The following is a 25,730-nucleotide window of genomic DNA, read 5'->3' as shown; positions in this document are numbered from 1 at the left end:
CTACCAGACAAATTTATTAATGTTCCCCCCCCACCATTTCTCGATGAACATTGATTCCCTGCAGACATATCTCTATTAAACCTCTAGAAAGTCACAACTTCCAAATTAGATTAAGTAGCAGGAATGGTACTAGAAGAATCAAAGAAAATTGAGTGTGTTATTGAATTCATGCCACATTGTCTGAGGAAGAGATGGGAGTTATGTGTAGTGGTAACTTTTGTCTTTACTGTACTAACAAAGCTGTGGGCATTGCTGTCAAACCTAATTGTCTGCAGTCCATCAGGATAAAATGTATCTTTTATCTAAACTTGTACCTAGTGAGGTTTTACAAGCAAGAGGTAGATTTCAGAAGGAAGCTTTACAATTGATCAAAATCATTTGCCATTATTTGTTGTACACAACTCTATCCTAAAAATCCTAATGACAAAAATTTTAAAGAAGCACCTGGCATTGCATTGGAAGCAGACTTGCTTGTCATGCTAACAGTTACGAAATGCAGATATTAATTTTAAAGCTGCCAGTTTCTCATTTTGATCTGAGATATTAAAAAGCATATAATTAATGGTTGACATTAGTAATTAACATTAACTTTGTGGTGCTTAATATGCCATCATTCATCCATCAAATAACTGGTATGCATAATGTCTTTGCATAAAGGTTTTAATTGCTCAAAATGATCCTTCAGTTCTCAGACCCTATGGTTTAAAGTAGTTGTAAATGCGTTTTAAAACGATGTGAATTTTTCATTTATTGAACGTAAACATTGTTTTTGTTTCTCCCCAGGAGCGTGCACGAACGTGTAAGCCGGGGACTTCAACTGGGAAACACAGCCCCAGATGCACAGCTTCCATTAGTGGCTAAAGAGCACCACCTTGCTGTTGCCAGTGCTCTCTGGAGAAATTTCTTTCCCTACTTGAAGAGCCAGAGAATGTCACAGACGCTGCCTTCCCCTCAGCTTGCTGATACAGCTGCAGGTTAGCACTGACCCTGCCTGCGACCTACTGGATTTGGTGCTATGGTTTGGGTCGCAAACTTTCAAGAAGTTTGTACTTTGGGGTATTTCTCCTTCCATGTGGTAACTTAAGTATGAATAAATGAAAAAAGTAGAATCTGTGTTTTGACACCAAGAAATATTGTAGTGTTAAATTCCTTAGTAGGATACAAACACATGGAGAATGCCAAAGGGGTTTGAAGTCATACAAACCTGACTTCTTTTTCACTACTAGTCACAGATTATAATCAACATGCAAGTGTTATACAATATAAATAAGAATACTGTTTTTCACTATATTCAGAATTTTCTTGTTTTTGTAGAAGTTTATTTGTGTTGAACAGTTCATAATGGTTGAGATTCAAACTAAAATTTTTGAAATATTTTTCATTTGAAAGCAATTTTTCAAAGGTTGCTTACTTGACTGTTGCTTTTTGCCAAACCGATATGTCTGCGGTCATAAAACAATTTCGTAATTCATTCTAATTATTTGTCTTGTTTTACACTGAAGGCTTTTCATCTTGAAGTACAACATTCCGTATGTGTGTGAACTCCACATGCAACGAGTCGCTTGGCAGTGAATAGAAAGATATCCCAGTTTGATCTTTCACATCAGTAGCTAACATGGTATTCTGTAGTTACAGTGAAATCTTGTATCCAGTTAACTAAAATTCAGAGGAGTGAAACATAAAATATTTTTTCCCATCATGATATGAATTAGATAAAGTTACAAGCTCGGGAGAACTGAGTTGGTAATAGAAAAGCTAAAAGACCCTTCGTTTGAAGCAGCTCTGTGGTAGTTAGGAGGCAGCATTAATGAAAGAGGCAGTGTGCAACAGTAGTGGTCTCACACTGCTGAAGCATGTGAGAAACAGCAATACAAATCAAAGGAGGAGGTTGTTAATGTCAAAACTTTCATTCATTTCCTACAGTGACATAGATTTTTTTTTTTTGTATTTTATATTAGCACAGTGAAATAGCAAGAGCAGCAAGCTATTATAAACTCCTCTGAGAAGGAGGGGAGTGCAGTTGTGACCTGCTTTATAGAGATGTGTTAGGTAGCACTACACAGACAGGCAAACCTTTCCCACGCTGTTTGAGCTTCTTGCCTTAAGGTTGCAGCCCAGAGGAGAGAGAGCAGCTGTCACAGCTCTCCTGCTCCCCCTGCCAGGCAAACAGCCTGGGCCTCCCTGCACTGTTCTGCCTCCCGTTTCTCCCCAGCCTCTGTTATTGCTGATGCTGCAGAAAAGAGGTGATAATCTGGAAGAAGGCTGGCAAAAATTGTTTCCTCACCTAAGGCAGAGTGGGGACTCTGTATGACCTTATTGTTTATTCTGAGGCACATAAGAAAATGAGAAGTCCTTCGTGGCTTAAGATAGTCTGTCCCTATATTGTTAATTTTAAACAATTTTATTGTTGTTTCTGAAAACTAGCTTTTTCTGTCTAATTCAAAATCAGTCCATCAATGCATGCAGGTTTATATTTATTTGAATTGGAGAATTTGGGAACTAATGAGCCCCTTTTTCATTGCCCTCCAAAATCAGTTTTCCTGACTCATTTGATGCTTCTCATTTCTTATAATCCAATAACTACTCAGCATTTAAGATTTCATCTAATTTCTGAGTTTTAATGCACTTGTCATTTGCAGTATTAAGAATGCATTATAATTTTTATTCTGGTGGTGTTGGATACCGATTCTATAGTAGACTTAACAGAAACAGCAGAAGGTTATGCTTCATTAACAAAATTCTGTACAAAGTACTGCCCCAGTTTCTAGATCTGCAGCAGTTCTATGGAGATCCTTTTCAAGAGTAAATCTTTTTTCTGTAGTGCTTTATTTATATGGTAACTTTTGATATATGAAAGTCTTCTGAAAATACAGAGGTACCAGCTTTTACTGAGTGAATTCTTTCCAGATGCAGTTTTTCACAGTGAGAAGTGTGTTAAAACAACAAAACAAATAAATAAAATTCAACCCTGTAAAGCACAGTAATACTTAAGTGTATAGGGCAAGATATAGGGGATGGAAGTAAGAAAGGGAAGTCAAGAAGATGAAAAAGCAGGTTTTAAGACATTGCAGAGGTGGTAAAACTATGCCTTTAGGATTTATAAACTGTGGTTTTGTGAATCTATTTTAAATTGCATATATTAGGATCCATTTTTCCTCCTTTGCTGCCCATGTGTCTTGATGATTTACAAACTGCTTGAGATAGAGACTACATTTTTAGCATGGGTAAAAACAATCGGTGTTAGAATAGTTGCCCAGTTTTAATTGAGATTTCTGATACTTCCAGACTGCACATTAGTAATTGTAATTAATTTTCAGTATTTCTTTGTGGAATGGGGATTATACTGAGAAATTATTAAAATGGTGCTGTGTTTTTCTCTTTTTGAAAACAGGTTTTACTCTCTTAGCTTTGGATATACCCAGCAAAGCCCTATCAGATCTCCAGCCACAGCCTGTGCTGTCAATGATGCGGCTGTTTGGATGGGATGACATGGTGTGGCCTCAGCTGGTGTCAAGATACCTAAGTCATCTAATTCAAAACAGGTAAAAACATAACGACTATTTGTTCTTCCAGTTACCTTTTCATCCTTCATTAGACTTGAAGAAAATCTTGTTTCAGACTGTAATGTTTCATTAAAATGGTCCAGATTCTTTACATCTTCTAAAAAAGGGTCAGCTAGTGCAGATGGCCCAGGACAATCCGGTCAAATTTTTGTATACCTGAGAAATTTTATTTTTGCTAAGTAAGCCTCTCTGAACCTCAGATGAATGGGTGGTGGTTGTTTTTGTTGAGTGCTTTTTTTTGCCCGCCTTGCCCGCTTCTGAATCAGGTTTTGGAAGCAGGGGAGGTGAGAAATGAGACAGAGAGAGGGAATATTTCTGTGTCGGACTGTATTTGAAAGTGAAAAATGTTGCACATTTTTAGGGTACATAGTGTTCTAAGAACAGTAACTGTAAATCAGGATATGGTAAAGATTATTTAAGTGTGATTGACAAAGATGAGGCTTTGGCCTTCTTGCAGGGAGGTGTTGGAAAAGGTTGAATTTAGTTCTTGTGTGTGAGTTTGGAACTTGTGAGTGTTTAGTCCTCTGCTATATTTCTCTTTTATGATTTTTATTGGGTGAGTTTCATTCAAGGTTGCAGATACCTAGCATGTGCTGAATGAAGAGGCACATAAATTCCTTTTGTAATTGGAATTTTATAATTTTGAATTTTGTTGCTCTTTAGGTGAGATCAAGAAAAAAAATTTGATTCCTAAACTTGAATTTTGGTAATATTTAGGTCTTAAGGTTAATTGCCAATTCTCTTTACCCAAGTAGGTGATTGAAATCAGTTACTTAAGTATTTGTTACTAATATTCATTAAGTGCCTGACATATTGTTTGCAATGCATGCATAGACACATTGTTATCCTAGCTCAGCTTCCTTGTGAAAGGACAGTGAGTACCTAAGGTGAGATATTTTTAGTATAATACAGAGGTATCACTTCTGTCTTGAAAGCACTTTTTTTGTAACATGATTCATGTATTTATTTACCTTAGCAGTTTTATAGCAAAAGTTATCAAAGTATCTTAAGTGCTGGGATCTTAAAACTTCATGGTTACTGTGGTCTGATAATTTTCACATCATTCTGTTAAAAAGTAAAAAGTTTCTTTTCTTTCCAATACTGTTACACCCTCCAAGCTCTGGCAACATATGCAGGAGCTTTAGAATTGCTGCTGCAGGAGAGCATAAACTTTCCTCTCCAGCTCCATGGTGTGTAGTGCATGATAGTGTTATAACGTAACCTGTCTGAACTAACTCTGAGCATGTGAATAAGCTCACTGTTATAAAAGGACCACTTGCCATGCTTCTAGCAGGTAGTTATTGTTCCTTCCTTTCTAAGGATCAGGAGCATTTCCTTTCAAGTTCTAGGAAGATGCCTAAGTGGCCCACCTACCAGCAAGCAAGAGAAACAAGAGTGAGAGTACAGCAGAAAGAGGTTTTGGGATCCAAGTAGACTAGCTGTGTACATCAAGATTACATGAGACTGAACTTCTTTACATGTTACTGCAAGGAGCATAAAGTCCATAGGCAACCCATTTGTTCTCTTTTGGTCCTGGAATTTGGTGTTATTTTTTTTATTTTATGTGCTTTCATTTGGTCTCCTTGCTTATTTTGTCATTAGTACTTCAGCAGGGATGTTCAGCCAAAATATGCAGATAACACTGGTTTTAAGTAAATGAATCAGAAAAACCCCTCAATTTCATTAATGTTGTTTAGTGAGAAGTATAATCCAGGTTGGTTTCCATCTGGACTTTTGTTGACGTTCTGTTGCAAGCATGAATAAAAAAAGAGTAGAAAATAAGTAGATTTATACATATCAAGAAAGTACAAGCCTTTTTCATCAAAGTTGAAGGACTGATCAGGGAGGAAGTCTCTCAAATAAAAGGTGTAAATATTTTCAAGAAATATCCCTGACCTGAAGCACACATGCACCTCATTTGATAGTAATTGGGAACAGAGTGCAGCACACACCTGCTGTCTTTTAGCAAGGAGTTTCTCCAGAATTAATGATGCAAGGTTGATATGCTTGGGAAAAATGACTGCAGCAACTTCTCATGGTAGTGAGGCAAATAAAACTTTGGGAATACAGAGCAGTAGAATACAGGGACTGTGCATTGAGTGACTCTGGTCTGACACCTGACAGGTAGAATGGTAGCAAGTGTTTGAAAATGTATATATAGTAAGTTTGTGTGGGAATGGATATACTTGTGTGTGTGTACATACCTCACTGAATATGTCTGTAAGTGTGCTGCCAAGTACTGCAGTTTCCTTTCTCATCTCCAAGGTGCCCTTTTATATTTCCCTTTTGGATCTGTTTTGAATATGGCGTGTCTTTATTTGCTACAGCAGACCTTCTCTTCTCCATATTTAATGCAGTTAGATCTAAGGAGACTTCAGAGTAGCATGGGACACTTGGACTTTATATAAAAGGCTGGAGCAGCATGAGCAGTGTCAATATGATGTTCCAAGCTGATTCAGATAAACTATTTCCAGCATTGTACATTGTCAGTTTAGGTAATGCAGTCAAATCATCCATTGTTACAGTAAGGCATTTCCCATTGTATCAATTTTCCCCCCTCTGTTTTTTGTAGCCAAAACATATGTACACGTGTATATGTGCATCCACAGCCAAATGAGACGCTCTGTCACCTTTCTGCCTACTTTTATTAGATCCTGCTACCTTTTTTCTTCCTCTTTCACCTACGCAGTTCACTGTGTGAAGCTTTTTCTAGCATGGGCTATACATCCTACGAAGCTTTGACAGTACGTTCATGGTTTCGCTGCGTTTTGCAAATGTTCCTCGATCAACCAAGTGGTGCCTTGGCCAAGACAGATGCTGAGAGAACAGTTGGTAAGTGCTCACTTTTCCCTCATGTTTGCGGTAACGGGGCTATATTGCAAAGCTGGCAAACATTTTCAGCTAATTACAAAATGTATTTTTGTTTGTATTCCTTTACTTTTACTTAATTGCAAAATGTGTTTCTTTACACTGCTTGTCCTATTTATTGATAGTTTGCCTGCTCTGCGTATGACAAATTTATCACAAACAAAGATAAAAGAGCTTGTTTCCTTGGAAGCAAAGAATAAAAACTTGCTCCCAAGGAGACAAGTTATTTTTCCCCCATGGAGGAACTGCTCTAAAAAAAGTGAAAATCTGAAGTAAATAGTCAGAAATCATGCTGTGAATGGCCTAAAAGAATAAAAAAAAAAGGAGGGGTGGGAGAATCTAGCTGCAATTAATTTTCCCCTTTTTTGCACTGGGTGTTTTGCTTTCTTAGAGCAATACTTCATCCCTTCTTCTAAAACCACTGCTGTGCTCATTATCTGTAGAACATATCTTCCAGTCACTAATTCTCATACACATTTGGCAGATTTTGAAGAAAGAAACTCATCACCTTGGTTATCCATACTTAAAACTCTTTATTCTCTTAGAAATTATATGAGAAAAATAAGTGGTTTGGACTTCTTTTATTTGTCTGGAGTGATGTAGTTGGTTGCCAAATACTTATGTTTTAGATATTTTAAAATAATGTTTAACATCATCATTGTGGGACTAATTTAAATCTAAAAGCATAAGTGTATACTGTATTTACTGATGTGCTTTCTTGTAATAACCAGGAAAAGCCTACATGGAGCAGCTGACTGAAATGACAAGACTGATTTTTAAACTCTCAGAAGTAGAAAGCATTCTTTTAAAGGCTAATGTTGCACAGTCAGTTTTCAAGCAAGACCCGAAAAATGCTCTTGTCCAGTTCATTAAGGTACTGTATATCTAACCTGTGTTAGTTTCATAGGACAGTTTTAGTGAAAAGAGACTGTCAGATTTAGAGTGCTCAAAAAGAAATTACTCACTAAAGTCTCATGAGAGACAGTAAGCTGATTTATATTTATTTCAATATTTTTCTTTTCTAGGCTATTGGTAGAACTTACAGTGGTCTTCAGACACTTGCAGAGAAATCTGCTATGGTAGCAAAGACTCTGGAGTATTTGGGTGATGTGTTAAAGTACGTAAAACCCTATCTGAAGGCAAAAGGACCTCCAGAAGGTCTGCAGCTTACATATTGGATCATAGGTAACTATTTTACATCTATTTTCTTTTAGGAAATACTTTTAAAGAACCAGTAAAATAAACTTAAATACTTTCCCCCCCTATATACTATCCAAATATATATTTTCTATGTCCTGTTTAATGTTTGAAAAGGGAAAATCACCAAGATGCTATAGTTACTTGTTGGGGTTTTTTTTCCCCATATTTTCTTTAGATCCTGATGTCTAACCTCCTTATGGTTTTTATGGGGTTTTTTTATTACCCCTGTAAATCAGTATTTTCAGAAAATAGATGTTTTCACATCTTCCATTACTGAAAACCACCTGTTTTACCTAAACAAACTCAGAAGCAGTGACAAGAGCTGGTTTCTGGCTCTTCTGCTGTAGCGAGGATTGTCATAAGTCATAGCAGTTCCTGAAGGTACAGCAATTTATACCCACAGTAGATCTGCTCTTCCCATAGAGGGCTATGACATCTTTGTATATGAGGTCTTTTGTTGTTTCCTTCCTCTGCCCACTCATTTTAAACAGAAGTGATGAGCTCTCAGTTCTTCCTGTAGAACATAAAGGTAGCTGTACACCCTTCTGAAAGAATTCCAAGTTTTGAACCATGTAGATTGAGACAACAAGCAGCTTTGGTGTTAGGTATCCACGCTGTGGGGCATAGCCTGACTCGCCAAGGAAAATACTGTAGTAATCACTTATTTAAATATTTTTTTTTTCTAATCATTGTATAGTTAAGGTAGAAGTGGAAGTGCAGCCAAGAAGTCAGAGAATTCAGTAAACTGTAGGCAGATTTCTTAGGGCCAATGTGGAGGGGTAAGGTAGAGTTTAAAACTATGGTTTTAGGGATTTTAAGGAAAGGTTTTTCACCCGGGGGGATTGGGCACTGGACCAGGCTCCCCAGGGAAGTGATCACAGCACCAGCCTGACAGAATTCAAGAAGTCTTTGGACACATGTGCTCTCTGGCACATGGGAAGACTTTTGGTGGGTGTCCTATGCAGAGCTGGGAGTTGGACTCCATGATCCTTGTCAGTCCCTTTGAACTGAGGATATTCTGTGAAAAGTAGTATTATGTCAGGTATGTGGTGTGTAGTTGAGTTATGTTTGTGGCCAAATTGACTTAGGTATGTACTTCACTTCTTTTTTGGAGCTGCTTCTCTGACATGCCCTCTGTACTTTACTAAAATTCCATTCTAGCATTTATTAAGTGTGGAACCCACTGACAGGGTGGAAAAACAAGAGTTCTTTAATTATCAATGAATGTGTCGGTCTGACCCACTTACCTGGAAAACAGAATAAATCTTACGTATCTCTTACTATAATACCTTATCTCTTAAAACAGAGATAATAATTTGCATGCACATACAGTTTACATCATGATTCTAAGCAGCACAGGGAAAGCATGACCAAGATGCAGATGGTGCATCAAATGTACAGGAATTAGAGTTTTGTAAAATAGTTACTTTTTTATACTGTGAGATCAGCATACTTTGATACACAAGATGTATATAAAATTAAGCATTTTCAGATACCCAGATTTGGGTTGGAGCCTTGGAAAGTAATTTTAGATTAGTATTTTCCTTTTTAGATTGGTATTGTTCTTTTTGTTCTTTGCAGTAGGAAACAATTAATCTTCAGTCATGCTGTTGTGTGCAAGAAAATGTCCTTTCTTTTTTTATTTAAGAAAACATAAAGAAGGTTTAAAAGAAAAAAAATATTCAACTGTATTTCGATCACTGCTTCACATTCTGTGGGCTTGTTAAATTATAAAGAAAAAGCACAAAACTTAACAAATCTAAACACCTTCTGTCTGTAGTCAGATTGTGTCTTGTACTGTCCCATACATCACAGGAGTGATAATAGAAGGAGTACTTTTAGCTGGAATGACCATTCTTTCAAAGCAGGAAGCTTAGACAACATTATTAGAAGTATTGTTAGGTGATCGTTCTCTTTCTCTATGATTGATCGTTGTGTTTTCTTTCACGGCACAAGATTAATGTTGTTTTGCGTTGTTTTTAGAGATGATAATGAATGACTTTTATAGATTAATAATATCTTGTAACAGCCTACTTTTGATTTTCCATTATTTTCAAAGTCTTAAACACGTTTCCTTGGGATATTCCTGTATTTTCAACCCAGCAAACTTTTTATTGCCTCTAATAAAACATAAAATTGAAAATGTGTACATATGAATCTTGTGTTTTTAATGTGTATTTTGAGTATTAACACTTCTGAATATGGAGCTAGTTTTTCAAGAAAAAATATACCTCACTTGCAATAAATATGTTTCTCAAAGCTGTTTACACATCAACACCATTTTCTTTTTCTTTTTTTTTTTTTTGCAAGTCAAAAGAACAATCTTAAAACTGGCTCAAAGCTGAGCAAGTGGTAGAATATTGTGCTGAAAACAAGGAAGATGTTCTCTGAGGCTCTCAGTTTGTGAACTGAGAGCCCACTAAGACCTGGCAAGACTGTGCTCATTTAATGGAGCTGGCTGCCCCTCATTCTTTCTAATCTGCTGAAATTAAATGCAATTTGAAGGCTATTGAATGTTTTGTTTAAGTGCGTGCATGCTGATTACAGTAGGGTTATGGATCAAGTTTAGTTAATATTTCTGCAGGGATCTGAGAGACTCATCTTTTCTTTAGCATTGCTGTCCTTTTCCTAAAGCATCTTCCCTTGCCTTAGAACATCTAACTGTAATGTGTTGAATCAATCTAGTATTTTATTTTGATGAACTGTAAATTGACTTTTGAGGTGTTTTGACTGGGATTTTTTTTAACAGGATGCCATGGAATGAGTATATAGGAGTGAGAATTCAGTTGCTCTTGCTACTCTCAGGTTATCTAATTTGACATAATTGCTTCTTTAGGCTTTCTTTATTTTTTTCCTAACTGCAAATTGGTTTGGGATTATTGCATTTTTTTCTACAGGATGTCTGGTAAAGTTCTGTGCACCAATACTGGCTACTTCCAAGGCACAGCAACTCTTGTTTCGCATCGTGGATTGCTTACTGCTGCCACACTCTGTGCTCCAGCAGGACAAGGAGCTGCCTATGGCTTTGCTGTCTGCCATTCAGGAAAGCCTGCCTCTTTATCTCCAGGTAAATATCTCAGCTCTATTATCAGCACACAAATAAATCTTCAGGAAAAGATGATCTAATATTGCAGAGGATGTTTTCTTTTTCCCTAGTTGGAACAAGCATTGACTGAATTTACTGAAGCAGTAAGAGGAGTTTTTTTTCTTATAGAAGTGTAAGGAAAATTGCCACCCCTTTTGCCTTCCTCATTGCAGGCAGCTATGCTGTGGTACACTCCAGAGCTTCTGGTCTCATCACTGCATATGGAAAATCTTCAGCCAACCTGCTGGTTACACTGGCCTCCAATGTAACAGATGTCTTAAACAGTCCATCCAGTAATCATATGTGGCGAGAAAATTGTTAAGATAACAGAGCAAGCAAATATTTTAAATCATCCTTGACTTGGCTAAGTGTAGATTGTTATAGATGACCTGTCCTTTGTTTTGTTGCTCTTAGGAACAAAAGAAAATCCTTGGTGTTTCATGCCACTGGTTTGTCTTAATACTTGGAGAATGTTTTGCAAAATCAGCTTCCTGCTGTTCATGATTACATGGCTAAGGCCTTCTTCCCCATTATTCCTCCTACTCTTCCCTCAGTTACCCTTCACTCTTGAAACTCTCTAAGGCTTGTTGATACTGTAGAAAGAGACTAATTCCTGCTGGCAAGAAAGAGAAAAGACTGTATTTTGAAAATAAATAAGTTGAGATGTTTTCCTTGTAAATCTTTGTCTTTTTTGCTTATCATTTTCTCTTCTCTCTTAGTCATTTTGATTGCAGTCTTAACTCACTACTTTGCAGGATTGTAATGTGAAACAATGCAGTGGTGACATTGTAACCATCACTTGAATTTATTAGTTTCAAAAGTAGTTCATTGTGATTGAAGGCATGTCATATGGAAGTAAATATGGTTATGTAATGCTCTGCACAGTATGTTTTGTTTTATTGCTCTGTGTAGGTATTTTCAGAAGCTGTGTACATGTAGGGCCATCTGGACAATGGTATTAGCATGGAGTGTGAGTATCTGTTTCCTAATTTGGTATTTCAGTTGTAGAACCAGTTTGTCTGGAGCCTGCACAGATGGATGTAGTCTTCAGATGAAACTAGTTGAGTTGGTTTTGAAGTCTTGAGTTTTGTGTACCCTTGTTTGCTGTTTTCTTTGCCAGATTCTGGCTTCTAGAACTCACTGCTGTACTCTTCATCAGTCTGCTGCATTGTCCATGTGCTTTCCAGCTACACTAGATGACCTTGTTTGACCAAATAATTTATTTTAGGCAAATACTGCTTCTAGAAAACACGTAATTCTTTAATTTGATAAGCACTTTTGGGGAAAAAAGAGGAGAATTTGTGAGTTATTTTTCCTGTTTCAGTATGAGACTTTTGTATTTACAAGCTTCCAGTATTTTTAAGTGTTTCAAAATGCTTCATTTATTTAAAAATACTTTCTTCCTTTTCATGTGGAAAGGTGGAAAAATTCTGATTTACAATCAACTCAAAACAAAAATATTTCAAGATCAGTTTAAAAGCAAAAAACCTCTTCTGAGATAATTTGAGATTGAATGGATTCCAGGCACTCTATGGCATCTCAGGTTATTGTTTCACAGTTGGCTTAAGGTTACATTCATTGCCTTCCACCACCATATGCATGCCCATTTAATTTTCTTTAATGACTCTGTGAATAGCAATTTGTGACTTGAATCAAATAGTAACTAGCCTAACAAAAAAAAAAAAACCACCAAAACCCAAATGGGCATATCAGAAAAGTGATGAAAGAGTTTATGTGAGAAGGAAGATAGAGAAACAGAGCTCTTTGGGAATAACCTCGCCTTGACTAAACTAAACTGCAGGTGAAATGTGTGATGAGGCCCATCTTGGGTAGCTGCCCTGTGCCTGGTGCTCATTTGTGCAGGTAGAGCACTGGTATTTTAGTGCAGGAGCCTTAATTAACTCTAATGTTAGACAACCGTTGTTCTCTAGATCTGTCCCTGTTAATACTCCAGCTTCAAACTTAATCCTTCGGCAGTTACATGAAAATAAAGAAACAGAAATTTGGAGACCATGCAAAGCATCTTCTATACATATGAGTTCTCTATTCATAGTCAAAGTATAAAAAGCACTTGAGTAGAATTTCTACTCAGCAGCCTTTCCTTTTTTAATTTTTTTTTTCTTTAGTCTTCTGATAAGTTCCAGGCTCCATCTTCTTCTTCAGTTCCTGCAGTGTGGGCTTCTCCTGCTTTGCTCAAAAAAACTATATCAAATCTCAGAAAACATTTTAGGTTTGCTAGCAATGACCTGAAAAAAATTCTCTCTTCCCAGAGTTTTTAGCAGCTACTCTTAATGTGGTTTACCTGATCCTTTTTGTGGGTTTTAAAGGGGTTTGAAGTCAGTCCTGGTAGCAGTTTATTTTACATATCCACTGATGCAGCAATTTTATGAAATCCTATAGATTTCCTGAATATTTTCATCTTTTAGGACAATATATGAAGCTTCTTCTATCCACACAGTGTAGTTTATTACTACACAATTAGTCAGAAGCAATGACTATATCTCACCATTCTTCATCACCCCAAACCTACAAATTTATTTGTTTAATTTTACACAAGCACACATAATTGTCAAAGGCACTGATTAAGATTGGATGTTGCATTTCTCTCTGCTCAGTTCAGACTGACTGTTTACTTGTGTTTGTGCTTATATAGAACTTTGGGCTATACCCCTGCCTTTTGTCAGTTTTTGGGCTGCTGGTCTGGTCTCTACTGTACAGGGAGCTTATCAAGAAGTTTTTTTCAAACTCAGTAACTGATGCTGCCTTGTCAAAGTAGCTAAACTCTAGCAACTTTTAAAGTAATGGGGTTTTTTTTGTTGTTGTTTTTTGGGTTTTTTTGTTTTTTTTTTTTTTTTTTGGTCTTGCCTAAAGGGTTACTGTCTGGGTGCTATTTCTTTCATTGCACATCTGTTTTGATAATATCTGATGACCTAAGAAAGATTTTTATTGAGTTGTAGTGTAAAAATTGCCCTCAGAATTGTTGGACTTTGGAAAATAAAGCACAAAGAATGTGAATGAACAACCATTTTAAAATTGTATGGGACTGTTCCTAATTATGAGGTAGTGAGGTATGTAAAATTTAACTGGAGGCATTTCGCTACTGCAAAAAGGAATTGATTTGTGTGGTAGTGGATTGCTAAAATGAACCATAGTAAGTTTCAGACCAATATTGCTCCTGATGGATTTCTTGGAGAATGATTTGGAGAAATTTTATTACACTTGTACCAGTAATACAGGAAAGAACTGAAGCAGTGGAAGAAACTTGTTTTTGAGAAGAAATGTTAGTTTAACTATATCTTGCAGGATACAGTGTGGGTGCATGGAATAACCACAGTATGCATAATGATAGGGAAGGTAAGATACCCTGCTTGATTTATCTGTGTTAATCCTGTCGAAATACAGATTTGTTGATTTCTGTCTAAATACTGGGACTGGCAAAAGATCTTCATTCTGAGTAGTGCTTGGGACATACACTTCCCAGCATTTGTCAGAGATCAGACCTTAAAAGCCCTCCCATGAGCCACATCTGTGGTCTGATATTTGAGCAAGCTTATTAATACATTTTGTGAATTATAATATGTATTTAATAGGAATTGTACAACATTAATTGGTGGACAGCAGAAGATTTATTCCAACAGCAGGACTTATAGTCCAAGTCATCATTAGGTAGCTTGGCATTTCTGCAGTGAATAGTTCCAGTAATCCACTCTAATCGGTTCTTTGCTCTCCACAGGTGATTTACAGATACACAGATAAATCAGAAGAGGCAGCTCTGGCCACAAAAGGCCCCTGCAGTGAATACACACAGGAATCAGTTGCCTTTCTGTTAAAATGAAGAGTAGATGATGTCATGCTTCTCTGCTTGCCTTATCATGTCCTTTTTTTTTTTTTTTTTTTAATCTTAACCTCAGAAGATGGCTAAAGAACATAGTTAAGGAAAAGAAAGCAGCTCTATCAACCCTTTAAAGTCCATCTGCTTTGTAGGGATTGTCGTAGGGGTCTGGTGTGATTGATTTCAAATCTCTGGTCCAGAATTGCAGTGCAGTTGCACATGTGTTTCTTTCTTCTCTCACTTGAATGGTAGCTTCCTTCATCTCTCTTAATTACTGGTGGGATTTAAAAGAAGACATTTCTGTGTGATTACCTTGCAATCACATCCTTGGCCAGCACTACCTAGGATGTTTTGCCATTGCAGCTGGAGATTTGCAGCCTTGTGCCATTTGGGATATGGTGTTGTCAAACCTTGTGCAGGTCTGTTGCCCTTTGCACTTTGTAAGGAAAAGGAGGAGTCCAAGATAAAGAACACAGTGTTGGCCTGAAGTGAGTAGGCCTTTTTGTCCAAAAGAAAAATTGAAGATCTTTTCTAATTTTTTGGGATGCTGTTCCCAAATCAAAAGATGAAGGTGCTTTTAATGAAGGATCAGGCTGGGTTTGTTGGCTCACTTTCAAATGAAATTATTAGACCTGCAAAACTTGGTCAGCATTTCTTCAGATATCTAAATTCTAATACTATTTTATTTTTATTACAGCTATTTAATAACTCCAGGATCATTCTTAAAAACAGTAACTCTTACTAGTTAATAACAGATGTGTTCTTTTCTTGATAGTGTGTGTCATTTGTTGGTCCTCCATTTGAAGAACTGTCTTATTTTAGCAACTCTCACTGCTAGTTCTACAGAGGTGCTGCATTCTTCATGTATTCCTGCAGGTATCCTCTGTAAGGTTGTCATGTTCTTTGTGTCCCTTTTATCAGCTAAATTAATACACTTTGTCATAGATGTTTTGGTTTCTTTTAGTGTTAAAACAGTCTAGAGTCTTAAGAGTGCCACTTCCGATATTTGGATTATGAGATACAGTCTGTCTTTTTGTATAAGCTTTACTACAGAAAGCACAGGCAACTCTTCTTTATGCCTGCTGCAATATCTTACTGAAAACATCAAACACTTAAGTTTACACACTAAATAGTCTGTAATCTCTAACAGTTTCTGAGTCTGCTACATGCCAAGAAGTAGCAGACTTCTTTTTTGAAAATTCTGATACAGCAGCAGCTGCTTTTTACTACAATAACTTACTATATTACTCTTTACATACATATTTATTCTATTACTCTTTACAAAAGGAGGGGAAAATCTGAAGTTTTACTTAAAGCCTCAGTTCAGAAAGTGTTTTTTATCATTGAGATTTGCCAGAATTATCAAGGAACCCTAGAAGTATGTGAGGTGAAACCCTTAACCCCAGTCTGCATTCAAGAGAACCACCAACAGCAAGTCTTCAGGCACCTCATTTCTTGAAATCTCATGTTTCCTGCATCTGTTTACTGTGGAACCAAAAGTGAGAACTCCCCATTTCAAGACTCTCAGCTATGCCTCAGCCTGCTATTTTTTTTTTTTTTGCTTCCTGAATAATCTGTCACATTCACACAGACAGGTATAGATGAACATGCTTTTGGGGAGAGACTTCTATACAAAAGGCAACAGAAATGAACTTTTTCCATAGCTGGGGAACAAAAGCACCATGACTTGATCTGTTCATTCCTATATTAGGGGCATTAGTTTACATCAGCAACCATAAATATTCAGACAGATACTCCTCCTACTGAAACTGGAGTCTGGATTGCAATGCTAATGGAAGTTTGAAGTACTGTTGAAATTGCTGTCTAGGGAGCTCTGTGCTTGACCTTGTTTTATACCATTATTCTAGTTGGACAAAACTATTGTGAAAACTGAGTTCTCAAGAGGCTTCTGTTTGTGCTGCTGACTGTGACCCTTGAGATAGGTGACCATGGGACCTTTTTATTTTTTTCTTAGTGATTTGTTCTTCTTGCTTTCAGTAATCAGAGGAGGGGGAAGGAAACAAGATCTTACCTTTCTCTTATGGGAACCTATTCCTGTAAGAATACTACTCTTTTTTTCAGGGATGGACTATATATATGTTCTATAAATACAGGTAGAGTTCAGATAAGCACTTTCTGGGCAAGTACTTTCATTATAGATTTTTCTCTGAATCAATATAGCTTATATTGGATAAATCACAGCAGTTTTAGCCTTATCTTAAGCAGAGTTTAAAACCTCCTCTAAATCCCTTATAAATGGTGCCTAATTTACCCTAATTTGTTCATACTATGAGCAAATCTTTTCTTGTTGGAGCTCAATTCCAAGTGCTCATTATTCTGTTATTTATACAAAAATTTCGCACGGTACTTACAAGCAGGTATTTTTTATGAGGTATTTTTTTCTTTCTGTCCCATCTTAAATCTTACCTAACATACTTTGTTAGACCATGTACAGGACTGGAAGCAGAAATGAGAAGCTTCTAGGCACAGAAGCTTTCTCAGGTCTGAAATGCCAATTATTTTGAATTTGAAGGGGAGCTTGCATGTCCCAAAACTTATCTTCCAATATATTAGTCTAGTGGAAGATTTTTCTCTCCTTTGCAAGCCTTTCCTGCCTCTTCCATTTGCAGATCATCATATATACAGCAAATCAGTGATGCTTATTTGTCAGTCATAGTTATTCTCTGTGCAGCAGTTTACACAGCATGTAGTGAGTATTTAGCCTACAGTTGTTAAATATTTATTCAACTGTATTGGTAAAAAATTACTCAATTCCTTTCTAAAATTTTCTTTGATAGGGTCTGTCCTTCATATGTTGTCAGTCCCAAACACAGGGTGCCTATTTAAATCAACTCCTTGGGAGCATTATTCGACATTATTTTGGACGATTTCTCCCTTCCTCCCCAACTGTGCCTGGTGCTGGACAGCATCCTCTGCTCACTGCTTTAGGCAGCTCCATCACAGCCCCTCAGCTGCTCCGTCTCCGGAAGACCACTTTGCATGTGATAAGGTAAGGACCAGGGGAATATAAAGCATCACTTGCTCAGGTTTCAGATTCAGATTTCACAAGGAGCTGATGAGCTCAGGCCTCTGCTTTCTTCTCAGCTGATGGTGGGGTTCTTGGAAGAGCCTGGGAGTTGCTGGGCAGAGAGCAAAGGAAGGACAGTGTTTATGTATCAGGAGAGTAAAATTGGAAAGATTTGTGAAAGAGTAATTAAGGATAAAGGTCCTAGGCCACAATATTGGAGGAGGTCCCATGAAAAGCAAGTAATTTTCTAGAAAAATTATGCTCCAATAGACATTACCACACGTGTGTCTCAGGCTGTATTTAGGGGCAGAGTTGTAATCCTTAGAGCTACTTCAGTTACCTGTGCATGTGGGGCCTTGTGTCAGGGCATACACAGGTATGCACATAGATACAACTGCTCTGGGGACATGGAAAACTGCAGGTGTGGGAAGAGGAAGACGGAGAGGCGGGGAGACAGGATTTGTTCACTTGCGCTGTCACCGCTTGCACGATGTGAACAGCAGCTACAAATCTGTGTTCCTGCTGTTGGGAGGCTGGCACTTGGTTTTATGTACTGCAGAATAGTGAAAAATCTACTTTTTGTCCACATTGGGAAAGGATTTAAACCCCCTCAAATGCAGACTTATATCCATGGTAATTGGATCTTTATTTGGTAAAGAGTGGGTATACATGTTGATCAGAAAAAAGAATGTCAGTGCTAATCTTGGGTAAATATGATAGGCAATCCTGTAAGTAAAGCCTTTATTGTCGCATATTAATGGAGTGAATTAAGACTTCACATCTTAGTTCTGACAGACTTCGTCATCTTATTAAGGTTATTTTTCAATGTGTGCATGCATGTGTGAACATGGGGATCGAGAGTGGAAAGTTCTGAAGGTGTAATGGCACTTAGTGATTTTTAAGACGTGAAACATTCCTTAGTGATCTGGGAAGAATGTGTTAGAACTGAGCAGCACTCTGGTTTGTAAACTGCTGGGTGGTCACGAGGCAGTCACGGGGTCTGTGCACAAATAGGTGCCGTTTGTTCGCCACTTTGCCGTGAGAAAGCAGTGAATGTATCGCTGCTGCAGAGAGGGAAGGGAGCCGCACCGTCCGGATTGCAGTATCTGGGCCAGAGAGCTGTTATACGGGAAGAACGTACCAAAAATACGGTGTGAAATTTTCAGAGTAATTTAATGAGACACAAGATTTCAGCGTTGCTAATATTAAAGTAAGACCACATGATACAAGAACTGGGGGTGTCACAGCTTTCGTTTGCTAAGTCACACCAGTGCTCTGAGTTATGCAGAGCTCTGAAAGTCATGTTGCGTTTGAAAGTTGTAGAAACACCCTTTACTGAGTTTTTAATAAGGGTGCTTGTTTTTAATTGCTGCACTGCTCAATCAGTATATGTGCCTTGCTTGAGTAGATAACAGTACCTAATATTTAATATTTTTAAAGGTTTTTTTGAAGGTTCTGGGAGTGCTCTTGCTGACTGATGAATAAATGCTGTGTTCTCTTTCACCTGTGAAACTTACTGTCTTCAGATTCCATTAATATGTGGTGCCAAACCAATAGCAGTTCATATTCTTGTATTCTTTTGTGGAAAATGAACAAATCAAGGTGTTAAAATTGGAACAGTCCATGTGAGTGGTGTTAAAATTTGCTCTTGCTGCAGATTGACAGGTCACCTTTTATCCGTGTGCCAGATTTTATATTGGAGATGTTTGTGTTAATTCTGACAGAACAAAATCAGTCATTGGCTGTCCTGTTACAACAACATACTGCTGACAAAAATCAAATAACAGTACCAGTGTAACAGCAGAGCTGTTAGCACAAGTATGATTGTGAGTTTGCAAAGGCCCATAAAGCTAAATAATGTAATTAAATAACAGCTGTGTTATGCATGTTGGCTTAGGATTTTAGAATCTTGATTCCTTTGTGAATTCAATGATATAATTAAGCTACCTATGTATCTTTTAATAGTCACACTTGTGTTTTTAACTGTAATTATGATGGCTCTTATTTCTCACTCCTCTCTGAAGTCAAAGATATCACTGTCCTCTGACAAACTTGGAGTCATTGCTACAACTAAGACAAATAGAAGCCATTATTTGAGCCTAGATAAAGATAGAAATCTGTGTAATAAGCCTCCTGCTGAAATACCACTGTTATTTTAAAGTATACGGTGCTTGTATTGCGTGGAAAAAAAAAAAAAACCCAAATCATAGTCTTTGTTCTGTTTTGCCATGTCTTCCCAGGGAAAACTACCTGCAGTTCAAAGGGCATGCTCCACCTCCTCGCTTGGCCTCTGTTCTTGCTTTCATTCTTGAAGTACTTCAGAGAACCCAGAGTACTGAACTGTGTGACACTGACTTGGTTCTCCCAGCTGTGCTGAAATGCTTGGTACTGGTTAATGAACTGCAAGGTGAGCTGTTTGTTTGCTGTAAGTACATCTCTCCACACCTGAAAGATTTCTGCACTGCTGAGCATCTTTCATCCCAGTATTTAAGACTCTCAGGTGAATAAAACAATCTGGCCAGCTAAACTGGATGAGGCCTTTTTTTTTTTTTTCCTTCCATGAACTGGCCTGGGACTTCTGTCTCTCAGGCAGTGAAGTCCTGCCTTATTTAACTGTAACAAAATAATCAACTTCTTAGGGATCTGAAGACATTTTGTTTTTTCCCCATCCTTCCCATATAATCTCCTTCACTAGCAATTGTGGAATTGTTCTTCCACCTAAAATTTTGAGATCAAATAAGACTAGTGTATGTTCTCCCCATAGAGGCATTATAAATGGATTAAAAGTAGCATATTGGTCTCTGAAGGTATTTCTGAGTCTTCTTTCTTCTTTTAGCGTGCTTTGTTTTGTAGCAAGAACATCTTTATTTTTAGCTACTTAAAGAATGAAGCACTCTTTTCACCCCACCATTGTATAACAAATGTACCTGAGCTCAAAATTTCAATTTCTTGCTGCTAGAGAGGCATTAAGCAAAATTTGGATTCACCTCTGCCTTCTCCTGGGAATTTTCTCTAATAAAGTACTGGTTGATTCTGGTCTGTAATAGTTTCAAGGACAATATGGGCTTAGGGAATTGGCTCAGTCATCACCAATTTTCTTCCCTCTCTTGCCATCACAGCCATATCTGCTAAAAGCTGAGTACCCACCTTGTAATGTGCTGGGAAATGAGCTGGAAGTCCTGTGCTGCTGTAGCCACCAGCTCCCTGCCTGCCTGCACAGGGCTCTGCCACACCCTTCTAGCAGAGTCCCTACAGCCCAGTTCCACCTTTATAAAGGAAGAGCTGTATCTTGCAACTTGAGTTATTTGGAAACAATTATTGTGAAAATACTGGGGGAGGCTGTTGGGTTTTTGAGGTTTTTTTCCCCTTACAAAAAGAGTTCGGGTGCATTTCAAAACAATCGCCACCATTGAAAATACAGAATGGATTCACATAATTTTTTGAGCAGGATATAATCCTGTGACTACCTTTTTATTGGATCAAATAGGAATGCTTAAAGGATATAAGCAGAACTTACATTTAATTAAAATCTCTATTTCCTCTAAATGTGTTTCTCTTGGCTTTAACTTAAAAAGACCATAGTGTATTTAAAAATCTGTTTAAAGGATAATGGTGGTGAAAATATGACTTTTGCATAAACCTGTGACTCATTCTGTTCTTTATAGCCAATCTAAGTGCTCTCACAATCATTCCACTTGCATCAAAGAAAGATGAAACTCTTTTCTCATTTAAAATTTGTCTTCTTGAAAGACATTCTCCAGATGGTCAGTTCAAGAGCTCTGTGTGAATCTTGTGATTTTTCTTTTGCAGTTAAAAAAATATCTACAGACATTTTACAGTACATGGTAGAAGGCTGCCAAGCAGGGTCAGGAGGAGAACATGCCACCCAGCTGACTTCTGTGTTTAGGTAACCAGAAAATATGCCAACTGGCAGCAAAGCTGCTGCAAGCCAATTGACAGCAAACATGTTTTCTTAAAATAATTAGTTATCCTAACATGCTGCATTGTTGCTTGTTTATGGTATTTTAGTAATGGTACTTCTGGCACCGAGTTTGAATGCAGCTTTGCCAAAAAGCCAGAGCAGAAAAATAGAAGTGAGACACATACCTGCTTCCTCATGGGTGAGGTACTGTTTAGAGAGGCAGATAGTAAGGAGGTGTGTTGCTCCTGGGATGGGAAAAACTCCTTGGGAATGCTGATGGTGCTGTGAAAGATACGCATGCCTAATTTGAAGTGCAGATAGTCTTCATATAACAAGCTTAGGGTTTTTTTATTTGATTTTGTGACAATAATAGATTATTATAATGTAAATTATCCTTATTTCATAGCTCTGCAAAATTAATCCTGTATCTCACATGGATACAGTAGAAGAGCTGCATGACCTGGCATTCGAAGACATTCCGCAACCCTTAAGCACTGCTGCTGTATTGGGCTAGGTCTAGGTGAAAGCCTCAAGAGAGGATCACTGAAAAAAGAATGGGAGTTCATGGGAATGCCAGTCTGTATGTGGTACATCACTTTCATGGGATGTGTCATCCCTAGGGTGCCAATTTTGATTTGAATGTAATCCATGAGCTTTAGAGGCCTCAGGATAGCAAATGGATGTGCTTCCATCCAATGATTTGCCCTGTTTAAGATGCAGGGGAGCTTTATAAAAAATACCAATGTTGTTTCTGCAAATTTGAATCTAAAATTATTTTTATTACAATTATTATTTATTAAATAACAAATGTATGGTTTAGTTTTACATTCACACACATTATGAAGTAAAGTGCTCTGGAACAAGGCAATCCTGGTGAAACAGCAGTAGAATCTGCCAAATTACTTGAAAAGAAATGTGTGGAATTTTTAGCATTACGCTTCAAAACCATGGCTTTGTTTAGAGAACGTATTCCAGGCAGAGTGTTCCAGTGTAACAATATGAAAATAGCTGTGCAGCAGATTGCTTGTTCTGATTAGACTCTTCAGTTATTGTTGGCATGTTCTGTGCATCTGTTTTGACCCTGCATTAAATGCCCCTGTATCCCCCTCAGGCAGTTTATCCAGGACTACACTGCTGTCTATGATCACCGGGTTTTCAGCATACTGGAAACAGTGGCAGTCTTGGATCAGACTTTAGTTACCAGCCTGATTCCCACAATCACACAGTCTCTGAAGGATTCTGAGCACAAACAAGGCCTTGGAAGAAATGCTTCACAGAGGTTTGGTTTTCATTTAATATTTTTTGACAGTGAATAGTAGAGGTTTATTCTGTTGAAAGAAAGCAGTGTTAAGACAGCAGCACAGACACTCAAAAAATGAGTGACTTTTGGGTGTTTTCAGCTAGAAATCTCCCTTAACTCAAATCTTTCATGGTTTTAAGCCATCTATATTTTCTAAATATTTCCAGAGATTTTTGGATAATAGCATCCACAGACCAGAATAGAATTTATGTGAAGCCAGGTTGCCTCTACTTGTTGCAAAACAGAATTAAGAATTCCTCACCCAATGACTTTTCCTCTTAGTCCTTCTTCCTTGTTTTAGAGGACTTTATGGGTCATATGTGAAACTGTAATATAAGCTGGTATGGTCCGAGATGCTTGAAAAAGAAATACCCCCAACTTAGTATCAGGAGCTCTCTCATAATCTTAACTTAGAAGAGTTGTGGGTGTCCAGGAAAGGCTGGCTCACGGTCAGCCTGATGTACTGTTACATGCAGGATTTCTACACAACCTGATTTTCATCCTTTTATGATGTGTTTCATAGCTAAATTTTTTGTTTTTCTTTTGTTAAATACTGTTAATATGGTAACATTCATCCCATTATCTACAAATTACTGAAAGCATGCAGGTTGTTTCAGCTTCCTGAAATACATGTTTGGAAATTACTTAAGAGCTACATTTCCTTTATCCTCATCACTTAAACCATATACATTATGTAATCTGTTGTCAATGTTTTCTATTAGTAATTTGTATTTAGAATGCGCTTCATTACCCAGAAGCCTGAGGTGATCCATGAGCTTTTTATTGTAAGAACACTAATTTTCTCTCTTCAAGAACACCTGATTTTCTCTCTTCAGTCCCAGACTCTAAATAACATAATATTAACATATTCAGTGCAATTACTGTAGACATTAAAGTGCAAATCCATATCTATAAAAGAATTAAGGTTCAGTAGTTGCATTAAATGCTTATAGTGTTGATGTCCAGTGTTCTTATTGCAAGAAACTATTATGAAAACTGCAGTTTTGTTTGCTCAAGTTAGTATTTCATGACAAAACTAGGTAGTTAGAAAAGACACAAATGTCAGAGGTAGTACTTTAACAACAATTGCATTGTCTGGGTTGGAGAGTATTAGAATGAACTTAAGGTGAAGTGTCTCATCAGCACATATGCACTCTTCTGGAAAATCCACTTGAGTGACAGTTCCTTTCTCAATTCCAGGTTTATTTTAAAACAGTCATTGTCCTTGGTTTGAGGATGGTGGTCTAAATCTGGGTCAGTGCTGGGCTACACCCAAGTGCGAAGGGCTCACATCACTGTGCTGTGGTGAGAGTCACCAGGGGTTGCTTAGGCAGAAATGAGAGAGCAAACATCATCAAATCTGAATGCTAATATCATCTAGCCCTTGGAAACTCCACGTTTTTAAATAAGGAACTTGCATTTCACAGAAGTTTACTATACAAGTAGGCTTCTAAGCAGCTCCACTACACTTATAGCCATTAACAGTGCAGTCCTTATACTTCCTCTGATCTCACCATGCTAAATTCTCACAGCAAACAAAACAGTTGAATAGGTGTTTTAATATGTCAATATCTAAACGCTGTGTTTGGGAATGACACACTTTTACTCCTAGGATGTGTAAGATTGTTTAAGTAATGTTATGTGTTTTGGTTTTTCCCCCCCCAACAGAGAAGCCTATAAGAGACTCTTATCTCACCTTGCAGAGGCTGGACAAAATGAGATACAAAAACTGGAAAATGAGACAGATCAGTAATTTGCTGGTGATTAATCCTTTCCTCTTGGATGTTATTATATTGTTGGTACCTAAAACTACAGACTACGACACACTAGATAAGTTCTTTATCTTTACAATGGAAATACATGTATCAATTTTGTGGTTGTTTCTCCCCCCAATTTATGTATTAATTTAAAAAAAAATGTGGTATTTTATTATTGTCATGCATTTGAAGATTGACTCAATATCCTGATGAATAGCAATAGAAAGATTAAAAGTTAATTTATTACACATTCAAATGTCTGTATAAAGAGCCTATATTGCGACATACAAGATTTCAAAGAATTTCACAACTTAGTTCACACTGAATGAGACCTGTCCCTCTTAATTTACTTTTGAAAATCTTATTCAGTCTGTTCCTAAGAAAATCATACTTTTGTAATTTCTAATTTATTATTTTAGAAGAATAGGAAAAACGCGCGCTCTCTAGTACTCAATTTGTTGAATGCAGTGCATTCTCCAGGGGTTGTGCCAGTGTGATAAAGCTTGTGTTGAGAGCTTTTTTTTTTTAAATGTTTATGTTGCACAGAATGTATATAGCTGTCTTTAACTTCCACCTGTATTAAAACATTTCAGCATTTTATATTCCATTGCAAGACCTTTCTGTTTTATTTTGTGGGTAATACAAGAAAAGGCAGGTTCAGATTTCCTGTTCCCTTCTTCTTCAATGCTCTTAAAATTGACCTGTAATTGCCTGGGTTCCCAATGGTCTTTTAATTAGTCATTACATTATTAGTTATCCACTTAAGACTAGGTGTGAAAGGTGGGAGGGGAAAGAGAGGATAGACTATTAATTAAAATACTCATCATTTGATGATAGGCTAGTAATCATTCCTGTTTGCTGGGAAAGTTGGATCATTCAAATGTTTTTCTGTGTTATGGGTCTTTCCAGGGTGGATCTAGCTCTAACTTTTTCTGTTTTTTTTTCTAAAGTGCCCAGGAAACTTTCATTAAAAGCTGTGATACCCACACTTTTCACTTCCCTCAATAACCCTGAAGCTTTCTGAAAATTTATGAAACTACTACCTGAACTTTGGAGGGTTTGCCATTAATAGCAACACCAGTAAGCAGGCTCTTACTTTTAAAGTTTTTCACCTTTTAATTTTACAATGTTAATGGGAAGGAAAAATTATTTTTATGTCTAATAGCTCCACAGAA

At 37.3% G+C, this 25,730-nt stretch overlaps 1 protein-coding gene across 1 annotated transcript in view; it reads left to right on the top strand.

Annotated features, from left to right (window-relative positions):
• MMS22L (MMS22 like, DNA repair protein) overlaps positions 1-25,231 on the top strand; it is an 86,087-nt gene extending 60,856 nt beyond the window's left edge. The window contains exons 14-24 of the mRNA XM_062488692.1: positions 784-974; positions 3,392-3,542; positions 6,253-6,395; positions 7,163-7,305; positions 7,457-7,616; positions 10,529-10,698; positions 17,347-17,558; positions 19,817-19,983; positions 21,387-21,483; positions 22,610-22,777; positions 24,467-25,231. Coding sequence (XP_062344676.1) covers positions 784-974; positions 3,392-3,542; positions 6,253-6,395; positions 7,163-7,305; positions 7,457-7,616; positions 10,529-10,698; positions 17,347-17,558; positions 19,817-19,983; positions 21,387-21,483; positions 22,610-22,777; positions 24,467-24,551 — 1,687 coding nt within the window. The 3' untranslated portion in view covers positions 24,552-25,231. The remainder of the gene's footprint in view (positions 1-783; positions 975-3,391; positions 3,543-6,252; positions 6,396-7,162; positions 7,306-7,456; positions 7,617-10,528; positions 10,699-17,346; positions 17,559-19,816; positions 19,984-21,386; positions 21,484-22,609; positions 22,778-24,466) is intronic.
• Positions 25,232-25,730: the final 499 nt, after the last annotated feature.

Source organism: Cinclus cinclus, chromosome 3 (genome assembly GCF_963662255.1).
Source record: "Cinclus cinclus chromosome 3, bCinCin1.1, whole genome shotgun sequence".
Taxonomy (NCBI): Eukaryota; Metazoa; Chordata; class Aves; order Passeriformes; family Cinclidae; genus Cinclus; species Cinclus cinclus.
Note: the sequence above shows the minus strand (reverse complement) of the source record. Positions and strands in the feature narration are given on the sequence as shown.